Here is an 18817-nt window from a genome sequence, read left to right on the forward strand (position 1 = left end):
CTGGCCACGCAGCTGGTCCTCCACGCCCAATCCACCTCAAATTAAACGTAGCATTAAGATGTTCTCTAACTGCACGGCTGAAATGTGGGGGTGCCCCGTCGTGCATAAACCACATGTCACGAAGTAATGCTAACGGTATGTCCTCGAGTAGTTCAGGTAAAGTGTCTCTTAAGAACGTGAGATATGCTTCACCATTTAGTCTGGGTGGAAGAAAATGCGGACCTAGTAAATGATTACCGACAATGCCGCACCATACGTTTAAAGAAAATTGCTGTTGGTGACTTCTAACACTAGTTGCGTGTGGGTTTAATTGGCGCCATTCGTGGTGGTTGTGATAGTTCAGAATTCCATCCAGGGAAAAATGTGCCTCGTCGGTTACTAAAAGGACCCGTGGAAATTGATTGTCCTCTACTCTGGCCAAAAACCACTCGCAAAAGTCGATGCGTCTTGGATAATCTGCCGGGTTAAGAGCTTGCACCTTTTGAATATGATACGGGTGAAACTGATGTCCGCGGAGAATTCGCCAGACCAAAACGTGATTAACATGTAATTGTCGTCCAACTTGTCTGGTACTTGTCGAGGGGTCCTCATCGAACATGGCAAGGACGTCTTCCTCGATTTCCTCCATGTCTTCTGGAATGTCTCGCTCTCGAACGTTGTTGGGTTGTACTTGTCCGATGTCCCTCAAGCGCCTGTCAACAGCCTCGAACGTACGACGATTTGGTATGCGTCGTTGCGGAAATTGTTCCTGGTATCGCCGCTGTGCTTCCACTGAATTGCCCTGCGCCAGTCCATACATGAGATGCATGTCTGCATATTCTGCATTGGTATACGCCATACTGTACTACCACACGTTCGTTCGAAGTGATACTGTGACGTTATCAACAACATCGCGTTACTTTATAGCAAACCACCGTTTAGTTTTTACGTTTGCGTCATGACTGTCAGCATTGTTTTTTATTCACAAACGTAAACAATAAACGGTGGTTTGCTAAAAAGTCTTTGGGGTCATCTCAAAGATTTTTTTGACATCGTGTACAAGAATGAAGTCCGTGAATAAAAAACAATGCTGACAGTCATGACGCAAACGTAAAAACTAAACGGTGGTTTGCTATAAAGTAACGCGATGTTGTTGATAACGTCACAGTATCACTTCGAACGAACGTGTGGTAGTACAGTATGGCGTATACCAATGCAGAATATGCAGACATGCATCTCATGTATGGACTGGCGCAGGGCAATTCAGTGGAAGCACAGCGGCGATACCAGGAACAATTTCCGCAACGACGCATACCAAATCGTCGTACGTTCGAGGCTGTTGACAGGCGCTTGAGGGACATCGGACAAGTACAACCCAACAACGTTCGAGAGCGAGACATTCCAGAAGACATGGAGGAAATCGAGGAAGACGTCCTTGCCATGTTCGATGAGGACCCCTCGACAAGTACCAGACAAGTTGGACGACAATTACATGTTAATCACGTTTTGGTCTGGCGAATTCTCCGCGGACATCAGTTTCACCCGTATCATATTCAAAAGGTGCAAGCTCTTAACCCGGCAGATTATCCAAGACGCATCGACTTTTGCGAGTGGTTTTTGGCCAGAGTAGAGGACAATCAATTTACACGGGTCCTTTTAGTAACCGACGAGGCACATTTTTCCCGGGATGGAATTCTGAACTATCACAACCACCACGAATGGCGCCAATTAAACCCACACGCAACTAGTGTTAGAAGTCACCAACAGCAATTTTCTTTAAACGTATGGTGCGGCATTGTCGGTAATCATTTATTAGGTCCGCATTTTCTTCCACCCAGACTAAATGGTGAAGCATATCTCACGTTCTTAAGAGACACTTTACCTGAACTACTCGAGGACATACCGTTAGCATTACTTCGTGACATGTGGTTTATGCACGACGGGGCACCCCCACATTTCAGCCGTGCAGTTAGAGAACATCTTAATGCTACGTTTAATTTGAGGTGGATTGGGCGTGGAGGACCAGTTGCGTGGCCAGCCAGATCTCCGGATTTAAATCCGTGCGATTTCTATCTTTGGGGTCATCTCAAAGACATCGTGTACAAGAATGAAGTCCGTGATGAGGAAGACTTGCGAAGACGAATTATTGAAGGTTGTCAAACAATCAGGAACATGCCAGGAATCTTCCAACATGTCCAAGAATCTTTCGAAAGACGGGTTCATGTTTGTCTTAACGCCGCTGGTGGACATTTTGAACAATACCTGTAACGTCCATGTTAACTTGTTAAGAATAAAAGTAATACCAACCGAAAGGTACCATGATACTTTGAATTTACTTTACTAGAGTAGGCATACTTCTACTCATTTAATACACTTCTGCCAGGTGAAAGTTCAATAACGATGTTAGAGGGAAACTATTGAAATTGTCTCATTATTTCTAAACAAGTTGATAAGGCTGAATTTGTTTTAGTCTACATTTTCGAATATTTTCTTGTTTTAGGGGCCAATGTTTGGGGGGCCATATCTTCGTTGCAAATTCTTGTACACCCCATGTTCTTTGACACTTTCCACTCAGTTTGACCCAAAGAACACGCCCCTTGATTTATGGCAGACTTATCAGAAACACCCTGTATAGGTAAAATGTTATTTCCCTTCGACAGAATTTAAAATATTCGCCTCATCTGAGGGCTACGTAAAGACGTTCTCCAGGTGAAATACAGTTGCGAAAATGCGTTGATTCCTTTTGAATCTCAAGTTTAAGCAGATTTGATAAATAATCAAACTGTTTTGGTGTTATTCGACTATGTTCAACGAAAAGCCTATCCCCGTATCTTTCGTAATAATGACGCCATTTAGGGATAAGGTTATAAGGTTATAAAAATAACAATCTTGTTTTCTATCTTGGAATACTTCTCTGATCAATGTTCTTTTTCTATCTTTTTTCCGTTTATTTCCCAATAAAAGCATTGAAAGAATTAAATTATTTGCATGTGCCAAATGCTTTACTTTACTACAGGTGGGCGCCATTTTTTCTTTGGATGAAGAGAGAAATATCCCACGTGACAAAGATAAGGTGGCTGATTGGATGTGCGTCGCGTTTGCTGGCGAGACCGACGCAAAAAGTTGAACATTTTCAACTTCGTTCTCTCTCTCGCCAGCTTCGTCGAGTACGCTGAGCGCGGAAAATTTGGAAGTGCGTACAGCTGGTTTTCTCGGCGTGATTGGCGAACGTAGCGAACTTATCACAATTTTTGGCCTAGTGCGGACATACCTTTAGCCCCCTAGAATTACACATCAAATCTACGCTTCGCGCGCCCGGTTTTTTCAACAAGTATGCTTTATCATTCGTCGGTGGCGCCATCTATGTTTGTGGCGCATAACTAGAAATTTCTATATTTTTTTCTTGAGAAAAACACTTTCATGTGCTAATTTCAAAGTGTGCAAGTATAAAATGGGCAAAAAATGTTCAATTGAGGAATGTAAAAATACACGGAAAAATAAAACTATTTCTTCTTTTTTTTTGCTCCATTCAATTGACGAGCATGGTGTCAATGTGGGATGGACAAAAAAAACCAGATGATGGTGGTATTTAGAAGCTAATAAATAGAGACGGGTGTCCGTGTGGGATGGACAAATGTGGGAGTGTAAATGCTGTCCGGAAATTGAGAACACATTTGCTCCAATTTGCCAACTCCGAACGCGGTCCCCTGGGTTGTAACAACAAACAGATACGTCGAAATTAGAACCTCTCCGTGGCATACGTCACTCGGAGAGGTAAAAAAAATTCTTATGGTACGGATAAGGATGCAAATAAATAATTTCGGGGTATTTTATTGACCACATCTTCTTGAATATTTAAATTGATATGATTAAAATTACCTATTTTGCTCAACAGATGTATGAAATAAGATACGTTACACCGTTATAAACCAATACCGTTCTGATTTGAATCGCGCATTAATTAATATTAAGGTTTGAATCCGAGCGTACTCCGTCTGCCGCCATTACTGTAATGTTGTGGTATATAAGACTCTCAGTTATCAATGCATTATAGCAATATCACATATTCCTGAACTTTGAAAAGTGTATCAACGCATTCACACTGGGGAAAAACCATTCAAATGTGATCAGTTGGAATATCTATTTTAATATTTCCAGTATATTCTAGGAGAGCGGTCGCTCTCTTAGATAAGACTTGATACCACCTATAATGCTAAAGGAGGGTTCTTTGATTGGCCGTAACGTTTTTCATATTGTGTTTGCTGCTTTGAAATTTTGCCAGTGAACTAAAATTTGGACCCTAATTTTGTGGTTAAAATTTCAAAGAGATCCAACTAATAGTTAATTCTATAAAGAAAAAAGTTGTTAAGGGTGGTTTTAGAATCCATAAAATGAATCCGACATTTGGTGAAAGATACTATATTCTTCCATAGAGATAACATGGGATTTTTTTGAATAATGACCTTCTCTAAGAAGGCATATAAAGAAAACTATTCATTCGTTACGTTTGGGAACCATCTTAAATGAAAGATAACATTCCATAGAAGTGCCTTTTCTTAGTTTCATTAATATAAATTAAGTTTAATTATTGATTTTTATCATTATTAACAAATACTTTGACTTACGTTGTTCTGGGTATTGGAATTACGGCGTTTTTGTCGTGATTCACGCCGTTAGAGGGATATTAAGCAAGAAAAACATGGCGTTTGAGCTCGGGTGCTTGTAGGTACTTGTGGGTGCTTGTAGGTACTTGTGGGTACTAGTGGGTGCTTGTAGGTACTTGTGGGTGCTTGTAGGTACTTGTGGGTGCTTGTAGGTACTTGTGGGTACTAGTGGGTGCTTGTGGGTACTAGCGGGTGCTTGTGGGTACTTGTGGGTGCTTGTAGGTACTTGTGGGTGCTTGTAGGTACTTGTGGGTACTAATGGGTGCTTGTAGGTACTAGTGGGTGCTTGTAGGTACTAGTGGGTGCTTGTAGGTACTTGTGGGTGCTTGTAGGTACTTGTGGGTGCTTGTAGGTACTTGTGGGTACTAGTGGGTGCTTGTGGGTACTAGTGGGTGCTTGTGGGTACTAGTGGGTGCTTGTGGGTACTAGTGGGTGCTTGTGGGTACTAGTGGGTGCTTGTAGGTATTAGTGGGTGCTTGTAGGTACTAGTGGGTGCTTGTAGGTGCTTGTGGGTGCTTCTAGGTGCTTGTGGGTGCTTGTAGGTGCATATGGGTACTTGTAGGTGCTTGTGGGTACTTGTAGGTGCTTGTGGGTACTTGTAGGTGCTTGTGGGTACTTGTAGGTGCTTTTGGGTGCTTGTGGGTACTTGTAGGTGCTTGTGGGTACTTGTAGGTGCTTGTGGGTGCTTGTGGGTACTTGTGGGTGCTTGTGGGTACTTGAAGTTGCTTGTGGGTACTTGAAGTTGCTTGTGGGTACTTGTAGGTGCTTGTGGGTACTTGTAGGTGCTTTTGGGTGCTTGTGGGTGCTTGTAGGTGCATATGGGTACTTGTAGGTGCTTGTGGGTACTTGTAGGTGCTTGTGGGTACTTGTAGGTGCTTGTGGGTACTTGTAGGTGCTTTTGGGTGCTTGTGGGTACTTGTAGGTGCTTGTGGGTACTTGTAGGTGCTTGTGGGTGCTTGTGGGTACTTGTGGGTGCTTGTGGGTACTTGAAGTTGCTTGTGGGTACTTGAAGTTGCTTGTGGGTACTTGTAGGTGCTTGTGGGTACTTGTAGGTGCTTTTGGGTGCTTGTGGGTACTTGCAGGCGCTTGTGGGTACTTGTGGGTGCTTGTAGGTACTTGTGGGTGCTTGTGGGTACTTGTAGGTGCTTTTGGGTACTTGTATGTGCTTATGGGTACTTGTAGGTGCTTGTGGTTACTTGTAGGTGCTTCTGGGTACTTTTGGGTACTTGTAGGTGCTTGTGGGTACTTGTAGGTGCTTGTGGGTACTTGTAGGTGCTAGTGGGTACTTGTAGGTGCTTGTGGGTACTTATAGGTGCTTGTGGGTACTTGTAGGTGCTTGTAGGTACTTGTAGGTGCTTGTGGGTGCTTGTGGGTACTTGTGGGTGCTTGTGGGTACTTGAAGTTGCTTGTGGGTACTTGAAGTTGCTTGTGGGTACTTGTAGGTGCTTGTGGGTACTTGTAGGTGCTTTTGGGTGCTTGTAGGTACTTATGGGTACTTGTAGGTACTTGTGAGTACTTGTGGGTACTTGTGGATGCTTGTAGGTGCTTGTGGGTGTTTGTAGGTACTTGTGGGTGCTTAGGTACTTGTGGTTGCTTGTAGGTACTTATGGGTACTTGTAGGTACTTGTGGATGCTTGTAGGTGCTTGTGGGTGTTTGAAGGTACTTGTGGGTGCTTGTAGGTACTTGTGGGTACTTTTGGGATCGTCTTTACGGAGTTTTAAGGATATCTGAATTTGATATTGGGCTTATGACAATTTTGAGCTAAATGTTAATCGGACACAAATCAGCATTTTTAAAAATTTTGTAAAAAGCATACATTTAAGTTTCAATTAAAAAGAAAAATTAATATCTGATCCTTCAGACAAGTGAAAACCTCAGTCTTATCGATACTTTTTAGGTCTTGATTCTAATCAAGACATTTTTGATTAATCTCTTATAGTAAATATATTTTAATAATTCCACTTTTTACCTCTCCGAGTGACGTATGTCACGGAGAGGTATTACACCGGCCATGTCTGTGTGTCTGTGTGTCTGTCTGTCAGACCCCACGTGACCGCGTTCGCAGTTTGCGTATCGGAGCAAAAGTGTTCCCAATTTCCGGACTGCATTGACAGTTCACGGAAATTTGGGTTTGTCTCCTCTGGCTATTCTACTTGAGTTCCAACACCACCAGCTTTGGTTTTCGTCCACTCGACATGGACACTAGTCTTCGCGGCGATCGGCTAGGGTTACGAGAAACGTCTAGCCTCCCAATGGCAGGGCTTCCACCATCGGTTCACGCGAATGCGTTTTTATCTATTATTATAATGGAAACGAATCGTATATATACCCCAAAATTTGAAAAAAGCGGGCAAGAGGGGTACCCTTCATTTTAAACGTCAATATTAGCAAAGTTTCGAAAGATAATAGGAACAACTTTATTTTAAACGATTTAACTATTTTTAAAGTTATTTACTGGCGATTAAAATAATTAAAAATAATTATATTTATTTAAATATTAAAGATAAACCCAAGTACCGAAGTCGTTAAATCATTGCCTCCTATATCTATCAAGGCCCGTGCATTGCGTTATATTTCCTACATTGCCTCTTATATCTATTTAGGCCCGTGCATTGCGTTATATTTCCTACATTGCCTCTTATATCTATTTAGGCCCGTGCATTGCGTTATATTTCCTACATTGCCTCCTGTATCTATCAAGGCCCAGAAACGAATCGTATATATACCCCAAAATTTGAAAAAAGCGGGCAAGAGGGGTACCCTTCACTTTAAACGTCAATATTAGCAAAGTTTCGAAAGATAATAGGAACAACTTTATTTTAAACGATTTAACTATTTTTTAAAGTTATTTACTGGCGATTAAAATAATTAAAAATAATCATATTTATTTAAATATTAAAGATAAACCCAAGTACCGAAGTCGTTAAATCATTGCCTCCTATATCTATCAAGGCCCGTGCATTGCGTTATATTTCCTACATTGCCTCCTGTATCTATCAAGGCCCAGGCATTGTGATATATTTCCTTCATTGCCTCCTATATCCAACAAGGCCCGAGCGTTGTGATATATTTCCTTCATTGCCTCCTATATCTATCGAGGCCCGTGCATTGCGATATATTTTTGAGAACAACAACCAAAATGGGAAGCTCCTCTCAGAACCATAATAATTTGTTTTCTCTGTTATATGAAATGAAAATATGGATAATATTTTCGGCAATTCGATTTGAATGGCTCTTTCAATGTATCATTCTCTCAGCACTGTTCATAATGGACAGGAACGTAGAGATTCGAGACACTAGGAATTACGATAGTGTTTCAAATCCTCTGTAATGAGGGCTTAAAGGCTTGGAGTGAGTCGAAAGATAAATACACATCCTATTTTTTAGTTGTACCATGCGTACCACAATGTTGCCAGGCGTTTATTGAAGGATGCTTTTGTAATAGTACAGACTTATGTCTACCAAGTTTCCTAGCATCCAACAATAAATAGGATTCATAAAAGCCAGTGTTAAGGGCATGTCTTGGGTCAAGTCGTTAAATATATCGACGCAGTTAAATAGCTGATGGCATTATTTTATCCACTTTCTCATTGCGTTTCGAGAGGAAGTTCAACTTTGGCACGGACGACAGATGGCGCTCTTAACCTTCTACCCCCAAAAATCGCTGTTGTCTGCTCGTTTTCCCCTTCCGCGTTTTTTCGTTATAAACTTATGATTTAACAAACTGTTAAGATAAAATTTCATATTTCCTAAGACAGATAAGCTTCTACTCCTTTCATCTCACTCCCAGTTAGATTTAACCTTGTTAAAACATAAACAGATGAATTTGAGTTACAATGTCGTAAAATCCTGTGCATACAGTTACCTAGGAGTGATAGAGACATTTTAGATGATGCCTAGAGATGATTAACTTAAGCGAAATTGTTTTACGTTTGAATAAAAATACCGCTTCCAGTAGTGGGTTTATAGTACTCCTTGTTTGTGTAAGATTAGTGTAGCTGTAGAGCGTAATCATGATAAACGCTTAAAAAAATATATTTTCAATAAAAACACCGCTTCCACTAGTGGATTTATACTCCATCTTAGATTAGTGTAGGTGTAGAGAGTAATCATTACAAACGCTTAAAAATATATTTTCAAAAATGAAGAACATAGAATATTTATACTGTATCAAAAAATATTTTGGTGCTAAGATTTCTTTTGAAAAATCCAAACGGCTAGATATTGGTAAAAAAAGACATGTGTAAGCTATTTGTAGATGAGATAATTGTTTTACATGTTTTAAATGAGACTAAAACTTCCACTATTGTGTCTAAAAAAGTGTTGGCAATGTATATTTTTTAAATATGACGGAATTGCGGTTGATATGATAGCGCCCTATTCGCGACAAAAACCTTTTTTTAAACAGTTGAATCATTCTTTGAAAGAATTTCTAAGGCAGAAGTTAGCGTTAACTTTGCTCGATTAATTTTGTTCGGCAAATAATATATTTCAGCGTTACGTATTACTGAAGGAGATTGATTTGCCAATCTTTGTGAGTATTTAACTGAATAATAAAATGGAGGAAGATAATAATTTAAGTAAAGAGGAAATCAGAAAACGTAAAGCGAGGGAAAGAATGAGGGCAAAAAGGTCAGATCCTGAATTTAGGAAACGAGAAAATGAAAGGAGAAGAGTGTTAGCAGCTGAAAAAAAGGCTGTTTCGGGAACAGGTTCTAGCACACCCAATGTTGGTCCTACCGCGAGGCCAGTTGGCCATGATTCTGCGAAAGATGACGCATTAAATAAAAGCTCTATTGAAAGTACCGTAAGCGTAGGCATATCTATTAATGAGGAACCCAATAATGTACAAAATGATAATGCTAATATTAGTGAAATAATCGAAGGCGATGAACAAGTACCTTGTACGTCCCATGGTAATGTCTATCCCTTAGAAAGATTAAGAATCTTGAGACAAAATGAAGAATGCAGTAAGAGGGAGTCGCTAGGTAAGGGGGAAAAGCGAGAGAATGAGTCAAATTGTGAAATTGAAAATCAGGGTGGAACATTTACCAAGAAATTAAAAAGGGTTGATGAATCGTATAAAGCAAGCGAACGTGTAAGAAATCAGATAAGTAAGGCTACTGAACGCCAAGATCCAAATTATAGGGAAAGAGAACGTGTCAGAAACCAATTGTATAAGTCGGCTAAACGCCAAGATACCGAGTTTAGAGATGTTGAACGTGCTAGAAACCAGGCTTGTAAGGCTGCTAAACGCCAAGATCCCGAGTTTAGAGATGATGAACGTGCTAGAAACCAGGCTTGTAAGGCTGCTAAACGCCAAGATCCCGAGTTTAGAGATGATGAACGTGCTAGAAACCAGGCTTGTAAGGCTGCTAAACGCCAAGATCCCGAGTTTAGAGATGTTGAACGTGCTAGAAACCAGACGGGTATGGCGGCTAAACGCCAAGATCCCGAGTATAGAGATGTTGAACGTGCTAGAAACCAGACAGGTATGGCGGCTAAACGCCAAGATCCCGAGTATAGAGATGTTGAACGTGCTAGAAAAAGATCTTCAGCCGCAGATAGGCGAGCAAACCCCTCGCTTATAGAGCAGACCTATTTTGATAGCATAAAAGATGGCCCAACGTGGCCGTGTGAAGGATGTTCAAATCTTTTTTTAAGTCATCTGGCACCATTGTAAAGTCCATAGATTTTTTGTCAGTCCCCGGTATTGAACAAAGAGAGTTGAATGATGAAATATTTTTGTGTAGTACTTGTAATAAAAGCGTTAAGAGAAAGCAAATTCCAAAATTTTCAAGGGAAAATGGATTTGTGTTTCCTGAAATACCTGCGCAATTAAGTAACATAAGTAATTTAGAAGAAAGAATGATATCACCACGAATACCATTCATGCAAATACGAAGGTTAGGGTGTGACCAACAACGTGGTATTAAAGGAAATGTGGTTAACGTCCCTATAAATGTAGAGTCCACCGCCTCGGTTTTACCCAGGTTACCTCGAGACACGGATACTATTCAAATTGAGTTTATGAGAAGAATGCAGTATAACACACCCTATTTGTACGAAACTGTGAGACCCAAAGTCATTTTAGAGGCCCTGAACGTTCTGGTAAAAACGCCTTTGTATGTTAAACATGGAATTACGGTTAAGAGTGACATATTAGACCCCATTCCTGAAGAACTTGAATTTATTGTTGACGAAAATGACCGTCAGGTAAATCAAGTTGATGTATCAGGAGATAATCCAGTAGCGCCAATAAACGCAGAGAATGATAGCGATGATATGTGGAATGAACCCAACGAAAGTAGTTCGTTAACAGTTGGGAATCAAGACACATTATTAGTTTCTTTAAGTAATTTCTTGCCAAGTAATACCATGCATGTTAAGTTTGCTCCTGGTGAAGGTCAAACCCCAATGTCTTTACTCTTTGACGAGGATGCGGAAGAATTGTCATTCCCGAGCATTTACGTGGGTCAAAAAATGAACCTTAAGGTTAAGGGAAGTTTTGGTGATATTTTTAAATGGGAGCTTCGTAATATTGATAGGCGCTGTGCTAAAAATCCTTCGAAATTGTTTTACTCTTTTGTCAAATTGGAAACCTTGAAAGTTAGTCAATCTATACAGGTTTGCATGAGGAAAACTAAAAGAACAGATGGGTCGAATTATACTGCTGGACTTTTAGCCTCTGCAGGTTCTCTTGATGCTTTAATTAAGCAGGATGATGGTTTTAGGGTTTTAGAAAGACTACAGAGCTCGCCTTCTTATTGGCAACACAGACAAAAGGAATTGATGGGTATGATTAGACAGCTTGGTACGGCTACCTTTTTCATAACGTTTTCGGCTGCCGAAAGTAAATGGCCTGAGCTACTGAATATTTTGAGACTAACCTCTGGGCAGGAGAGTTTACCTAACGATGATATTAATAATTTAAGTTTTTCGGAAAGGGCAAAATTGATTCAGGATGATCCTGTTACTTGCGCTAGATATTTTGACCACCGTTTTCGGGCTTTGCTTAAGGCGTTACAGAAATTAGGTCCTCTTGGCGTTATAGAAGACTATTATTTTAGAGTTGAAATACAGCAAAGAGGTTCGCCCCACCAACATGGTTTGATTTGGATAAAAGATGCTCCAAAACTTAAAAATGATCTCTCAAATGTTAAGGAAGTAGAGGAATTTATTGATAATGTTATTTCTTGTGCTGCTGAGCACAATGACGAACATTTAGATTTGTTAACACGATTACAAATTCACAAACACACAACGACTTGTAGAAAGAAAGTCGATAATAATTCAGTTTGTCGTTTTGGAATCCCGTTTCCACCTATGCCCAGAACCATAATTTACGACCCTAGTTTAAGAGAGCTTGGTAGCGTACAGGAAGAACTCAGATGTAAGGCAAGGTCAAAGAGATTGTATGAGATGTTGCAATCGAAAGAAAAAGAGTTTTGGGTAGATAGTTTTGAGGAGTTGCTAGCTAAGTTGGGTTGGTCAGAAGTGGAATATATTTCTGCCGTTACTTATGACCTCAAAAGGAAAACAGTTTTGTTGAAAAGACACCCTAAAGATACTAGAGTTAATCCTTACAATCCGTGCGCTTTGCGTCTTTGGCAGGCGAATATGGACATTCAATTCGTTCTTGATGCTTACGCACTGGTTATGTATATTGTATCATATATAGGAAAGTCTCAAAGAGGGATGTCTTTGCTTCTGCGCGAAGCTTCTAAACAGGCAAAAAATGATAAATTTTCAGTAAAACAGAAGTTGAAACTAATTGCTAATCAGTTCTTGAATGCCCACGAGGTAAGCGCTCAGGAAGCGGCTTACTGTGGTTTACAAATTCCTGTGTCCAGGTGCAGTCGCGCCTGTGTTTTTATAAACACCAATGCCCCGGAAAATCGTGTACACATTCTTAAGAGTCAATCTGAACTTGAAGAACTACCAGCAGACAGTAATAATGTTTTTGCCTCTGGGATGCTAGAACATTATGTTCAAAGGCCAGAGGAACTAGAGGCAATAACGTTAGCTCAATTTGGTGCCTGGTACGAATATTCCAAAGCCCGTAGAGTGACTAAAGCCGCCCACGATCATGTTGATGAGGGAGAGAGCAATGAAGTTGAAGCTTGTGGTAAATGGCTGAAACTTAAAGATGAATCAGGGTTTATTAGGAAACGTGGCCGTGCTAAAATTATTAGGTACAGAAGATTCAATTTAGAAAAAGATCCCGATAACTTTTATCGTGAACAATTAATGTTGTTTAAGCCTTGGCGCGATGAAAGTAATGATATTTTGACAAAGGATATGAAATCAGAATATGAGCTTTGTCGCGAAACTATTAATGAAGTTAGGAAAGAATTTCACAATGAAATTGACGAAGAAGCCGTAGAACAGGCTGTAGCTGATTTTGAAAATGGAGAAATTCAAGTGGATGTTACTAATATCCAGCCTGAATTAGAACATAGAAATGAAGTTGATAGATCTTTAGCTATAGATGATTCCGATTTTTTAATTAATACGGTTCAAGAACCTGTAGGAAATATTAATAGAGAAATTATTGATGGCAATGCCGAAAATACTGTTGCTCCGTCAATTACCTTAATTAATGACTCTGAGTACAACGCCCTTCTTAGAAAATTGAATTCAAAACAAAGAGAGATATATTACCATGTTTTGTATCATGTAAAAAGCAAAGAAACTCCGTTGCGCCTCTTTGTTACAGGGGGCGCTGGTGTGGGGAAAAGTCTTTTGATTAGTGCTATATTTGAATCTGTGTCAAGGTTTTACAACAAACAACCTGGGAGTAATCCATCGCAAGCGAAAGTAATCCGTTGCGCACCTACTGGCAAGGCTGCCTTTAACATAGGTGGGGCAACTTTGCACAGTACTTTTAGTTTACCCGTTAGCCAATTTGGTGGAAATATATCGAGATTGGAAAGTGAAACACTTCATAAATGCAGGTTACTCTATGGTCAAGTAAAACTAGTAATAATTGACGAAATTTCAATGGTTGGAGCGAAAGTGTTTAATCGGGTAAACGCTAGGTTACAAGAGATTATGGGTTGTCCTGATTATTTTGGTGGTGTGTCTGTCGTTCTAGTTGGAGACTTTAACCAATTGAGACCAGTTTGCGATAGTTTCGCATTTCAAGGTCAAAGTGAGAAAGATAATCCTTACGCGTCGTTAATTGGTAACCCAATATGGGAGCAATTTGAATTTGCCGAACTTGAGGAAATTATGAGACAGAGAGATGATAAAATATTTGCTGAAGCTTTAAATAGAATGGCTGTGGGAAGTATGACTCAAAATGATATTGATTTCTTTAGTAGTCTGGAGGTAACGCCTGAGCGTGTACCCCCAAAAGAAGCGATACATCTTTTCGCCACTAACGCGGAAGTAAACCAATTCAATCAAAATAAGCTTTTAAACATGAATACGGAAAAGGCTGTTTCGGTTTCAGTAGATGTTGTCAATGGTGATCTTAGTAGTGAAGTTAAAAATAACATACTTTCCCAAGTTGAAAAGTTAGCAACGTCTGATACGTATGGTCTGTCCAAACAATTGACTCTTGCGTGTGGCGCGAGATATATGATGACCAACAATGTTGACACCTCTGACGGACTAACTAATGGCGCGACAGGTTGGTTAAGAAAGATAGAGTACGGCACAAATAGGGTCGGGGATAAAATCCCGTTCAGGGTATGGATGGAGTTTGACGATCCCAAAGTTGGGAAAATGTTGAGGCAAAAATGTCATGGTTTATATTTGAATAGTGATATTAACGCTTCGTGGACGCCTGTTGAAAAGGTCATCAAGTCGTTTAATAGAAAATGGAGACAAAATAATGCCTCAGTTTCTAGGAAACAATTGCCTTTGGTTGTTTCTGAGGCCATTACGATACATAAAAGTCAGGGTGATACTTACTCCTCGGTAGTGGTTCATTGTAAGGCTACAAAAAAAATTGAAAGAGCGCATTTATATGTGGCTTGTAGTAGAGCGAAAACCGCTTCCGGTTTATATATTGATGGAAAATTTAAAGTTCCTAATTCACCCAAAAACAACCTAGTAGAATTGGAACTTAAGAGGTTGCGAGACACAAAAAGCATCGAACTACCTTTCTTGCATGATCCCCTTTACATTTATGTTCATAACGTGCAGTCTTTAAATGCTCATTTAGATGATGTTTTAGCAGACAATGTAATAATAAAAAGTCAAATGTTATGTTTTGTTGAAACGTGGAAAAAAGAGACGGACGATTTTAGAGTGCCATCTTTTAAGGAAGTAGGTGGTATTTACTTGCCAAGTACGGCACGCAGAGTTGCTTTTGGTTCGTCCATATATTTAAGAGACACGCCTGAAAACGAAGTTAAAGAGATAGATACTAGAGTTTTACGAAGCGACATTCCTGTTAGAAATTCTCACGTGGAACGTTGCTGGTTAGATGTTTACATAGAAGGAGAACTTATATCTGTGGTATTGTTGTACAAATCTCCCTTAGGAAGTTTGAGAACTGTGTTTGAGGACTTTAACCCTTTGTTTGACATGAAATATGATTCGTCTATTCCAACAGTTGTGGTTGGAGATTTCAATATTAACTTTTTAAAGAGCCAAACGGCACTGAGAATGTTCTTTGATTCACATGGAATATCTCTTTTGCCGGGTCTAGAACAAAAGTATTCGACTGACTATCATTGTCAATTAGATTTGGCATTTGGTAACCAACTTTTTCGAGACCGATACGATGCATGTTATAGAGAGTCTTATTATTCTTACCACAAGGGTATTTGCATTTTTAAAAGAACATAGTTTGAAATGGAAAAATTTATTTAAAGCAAGGTGGAGCTCCAGTGCGCCCCTTATTGACGACCTTTCTATTGTACATTGGGTTTAGCTTGTTAGGATAATTTTCAGATCCTCCCTAATGCATTAAGTCTCATTGTTACCTACCTACGGCAAGGTAAAATTATTATGTATATATACAAGGTTAGGCATCATGGTAGGGGCGCCAATGGAGCCGCATGTTGCTTTAAGGGTATAAACTACGAGAAATAGGCTTGGGATCCTTGGCTAAGAAACCCACATATGGCTTGGGATCCTGTACTAAGAAACCTAAAATTAGGCTTGGGATCCTGTACTAAGAAACCTAAAATTAGGCTTGGGATCCTGTACTAAGAAACCTAAAATAAGGCTTGGGATCCTGTACTAAGAGACCCACTTAAGGCTTGGGATCCTTGACTAAGAGACCCACACAAGGCTTGGGATCCTTGACTAAAGAACCCACATCTGACTTCAAGATTTGAAAAAAAAAATGGTAAGTATCATTATTGTAATTGACGGTCATATAAGTTTGGTATTAATCCATTTAAAAATATGGTATATTTTATGAGTAACCTGGAGGATTGGCGTAGTTCATGAGTAGCCTAGAGGATATGCGTAGTTCATGAATGCCCTAGAGGATATGCGTAGTTCATGAATGCCCTAGAGGATATGCGTAGTTCATGAATGCCCTAGAGGATTGGAATGATTCATGAGTAACCCTACAGCATTGGTTTAGTTCATGGGTAACCATGGAGGACAAGGTCAACGAAATTGTAAACAAGGTATGTAATAGTGATAATTAGTTAATGGGGATAATCGTTGAGGTGATTTATTGTGGTTCTTCAGAAAATACGTCGGCAAATATATCTCAAGGCTTATCCTTAGGCTTAATAAAGGTGAAATACAACTCTGAAATCGTTAAAATGGTTGCGTCAGATGACTGAGATCTGGAGCGGCAACTGTGGGTTCATGTAAAGGCGAACCACTGAACAAAGTGTAAGTGTTGCACCAAGTTTCATAGGTTTGGTGAAGAATGGAGCAATTTTGTATAGCGTACTTTAAAAATGTTTTAGGTATGGCGAAGCGGAAATGGCTTAATAATCGGCGACAATTCAACAGTCCTAGTCGAAAATCCCCTTTTTTCGGCAAAACGCGGCCGAGGTGATTTTGAAAATGTTCCTGGCGGCGTTATCTGCCGTTGGTAACACTGCAGCGTCCTCAAACGTTGGCCAACGCTCAAAGCGGAAGTTGGACTGCGCCGCAATTTATCGACTAGAACTATAGTTCTAGCACGTTCAATGTTATGGGAGCAGCAAGTAGAGCAATACAAGGGCGGGCTGCATAGCGGTCTAGCAGTGGAAATACAGAAAGGAGAAAAACTTAACGCCAAGAGGCAGAGTTTTCCTATTTTGTGGAACTGGAGTCGTCTTGGTCTTTGTTATCTGAAACGTACAGCGCCAATACACTTATGTAATAGTTTCGAAAAAACGAAACTTTATGAACTACGCCTCATCTACTAGGTTATTGCTTTCTTTCGGACGCTATCCACCAAACATTCATCCTTAAACAGTCTGAAGAAGTTTTTAATATTAATAGTCCTAATTTGATTGTGGTTTTTTCTCAAATGGGTTTTCCCAGAGCCTTTTTTCCCACATGCGCTGTGGGTTTTTATGGCTCGAATTAGCTTGTATTATGACACGAATATTTGACATCCATTGCATCGTTCGATAATGCTATTAATAAATTTATTCGTGGATAGCTCAGACGTCAGAGTGCAAAATCAACTCACAATATAAAAATAAGTGTTTTAATATTAATAATTCAACTGTGATTATGGTTTTTTCCCAAATGGGTTTTCCCAGAGCCCTTTTTCCCACATGCGCTGTGGGTTTTTATGGCTCGAATTAGCTTGTATTAGGACATGAATATTTGACATCCATTGCAGCGTTCGATAATGCTATTAATAAATTTATTCGTGGATAGCTCAGACGTTAGAGTGAAAAATCAACTATCAATTTAAAAATAAGTGTTTTAATATTAATAATTCAACTGTGATTATGGTTTTTTCCCAAATGGGTTTTCCCAGAGCCTTTTTTCCCACATGCGCTGTGGGTTTTTATGGCTCGAATTAGCTTGTATTATGACATGAATATTTGACATCCATTGCAGCGTTCGATAATGCTATTAATAAATTTATTCGTGGATAGCTCAGACGTTAGAGTGAAAAATCAACTAAAAATTTAAAAATAAGTGTTTCAATATTAATAATTCAACTGTGATTATGGTTTTTTCCCAAATGGGTTTTCCCAGAGCCTTTTTTCCCACATGCGCTGTGGGTTTTTATGGCTCGAATTAGCTTGTATTATGACATGAATATTTGACATCCATTGCAGCGTTCGATAATGCTATTAATAAATTTATTCGTGGATAGCTCAGACGTTAGTGTGAAAAATCTACTAACAATTTAAAAATAAGTGTTTCAATATTAATAATTCAACTGTGATTATGGTTTTTTCCCAAATGGGTTTTCCCAGAACCTTTTTTCCCATATGCGCTGTGGGTTTTTATGGTTCGAATTTGCTTAATGTTAAATTATACTGAAGGTTCCAATATATAATGTTAAATAACTATTCAATGTTGTATATAGATAGAAACGTTGTATTATAAATACTGTTCTGTTAATGGTTTTTCAATAACCTTTTGTTCCCATATGTATTGTGGGTTTTATGGTTTTAATTGGGTTATATCTAACTTTTACTGTACAGTTTAATGTATTATGTTATTTATTTCTTTTTATATATTGAAGTATTGTTGAAGTGTTATAAAAACTGTCTTTTGAGCCTAATATAATATTATAAATGCCGTCTTCTGAGCCTAATGTACTTTCAAAATGTTATATCTTGAATTAAATGAAAAGTAAATAAAGTGAACGTTAAAATATATGACATCGTCCCTATATTATGTAAGATGAACCTCGTTCAGCCGTCGAAGGTAATTTAAGACAAATAATGATGATAATATACATGTATGAAGTCGATAAGTTTTATAATATAGGGGTAATTAAGTGACTATTTTAAAATTGAATTCCTGCACTTGCAAAGAATTAAAAAAAGCGATAGATGCATATATTTAGGTTGTTTAAGGGGTAGTGATAGTCATCTCCACTCGGAGAGGTAATATTTTGGCTTTCCCAACTTGTTTTTCTTTTATCGGTGCTTTTTTTTGCCAACCGCTCGAGTCGACGAGCCTCTCGTCGGGCAATAGCTTCTCTACTGCGTCCTCCGGGGCAATCGGAAACTACGTGGTGGCCAACCTTATGGCAACGCCAGCATTGAGTTGTGCTCCAAATAAGTGGATG

General features: G+C 39.3%; 1 protein-coding gene across 2 annotated transcripts; it reads left to right on the forward strand.

The window, feature by feature from the left end:
* The first annotated feature begins 10013 nt into the window (after positions 1–10013).
* On the forward strand, positions 10014–18341 carry LOC149612620 (uncharacterized). 2 transcript variants are annotated; one of them, XM_089858405.1, is made up of 4 exons: positions 10014–15952; positions 16029–16241; positions 16306–16455; positions 16533–18341. In XM_089858405.1, the coding sequence occupies exon 1, from the start codon at positions 10288–10290 to the stop codon at positions 15445–15447; it is 5160 nt and encodes a 1719-aa protein (XP_089714531.1). In that variant the 5' UTR covers positions 10014–10287; the 3' UTR covers positions 15448–15952; positions 16029–16241; positions 16306–16455; positions 16533–18341. The 2 variants fall into 2 exon arrangements, with proteins under 2 accessions (XP_089714531.1, XP_089714532.1); XM_089858406.1 differs by having other exon boundaries at positions 16345–16455.
* Positions 18342–18817: the final 476 nt, after the last annotated feature.

The sequence above is a fragment of the Phalangium opilio genome, unplaced genomic scaffold (genome assembly GCF_054372755.1).
Source record: "Phalangium opilio isolate 3A_F unplaced genomic scaffold, DU_Popi_V2 ptg000240l_1, whole genome shotgun sequence".
Lineage (NCBI taxonomy): Eukaryota > Metazoa > Arthropoda > Arachnida > Opiliones > Phalangiidae > Phalangium > Phalangium opilio.

Coding starts and splice junctions, on each gene's coding strand:
- LOC149612620 (XM_089858405.1), top strand. CDS start 10,288: ATGTTCAAATCTTTTTTTAAGTCATCTGGCACCATTGTAAAGTCCATA.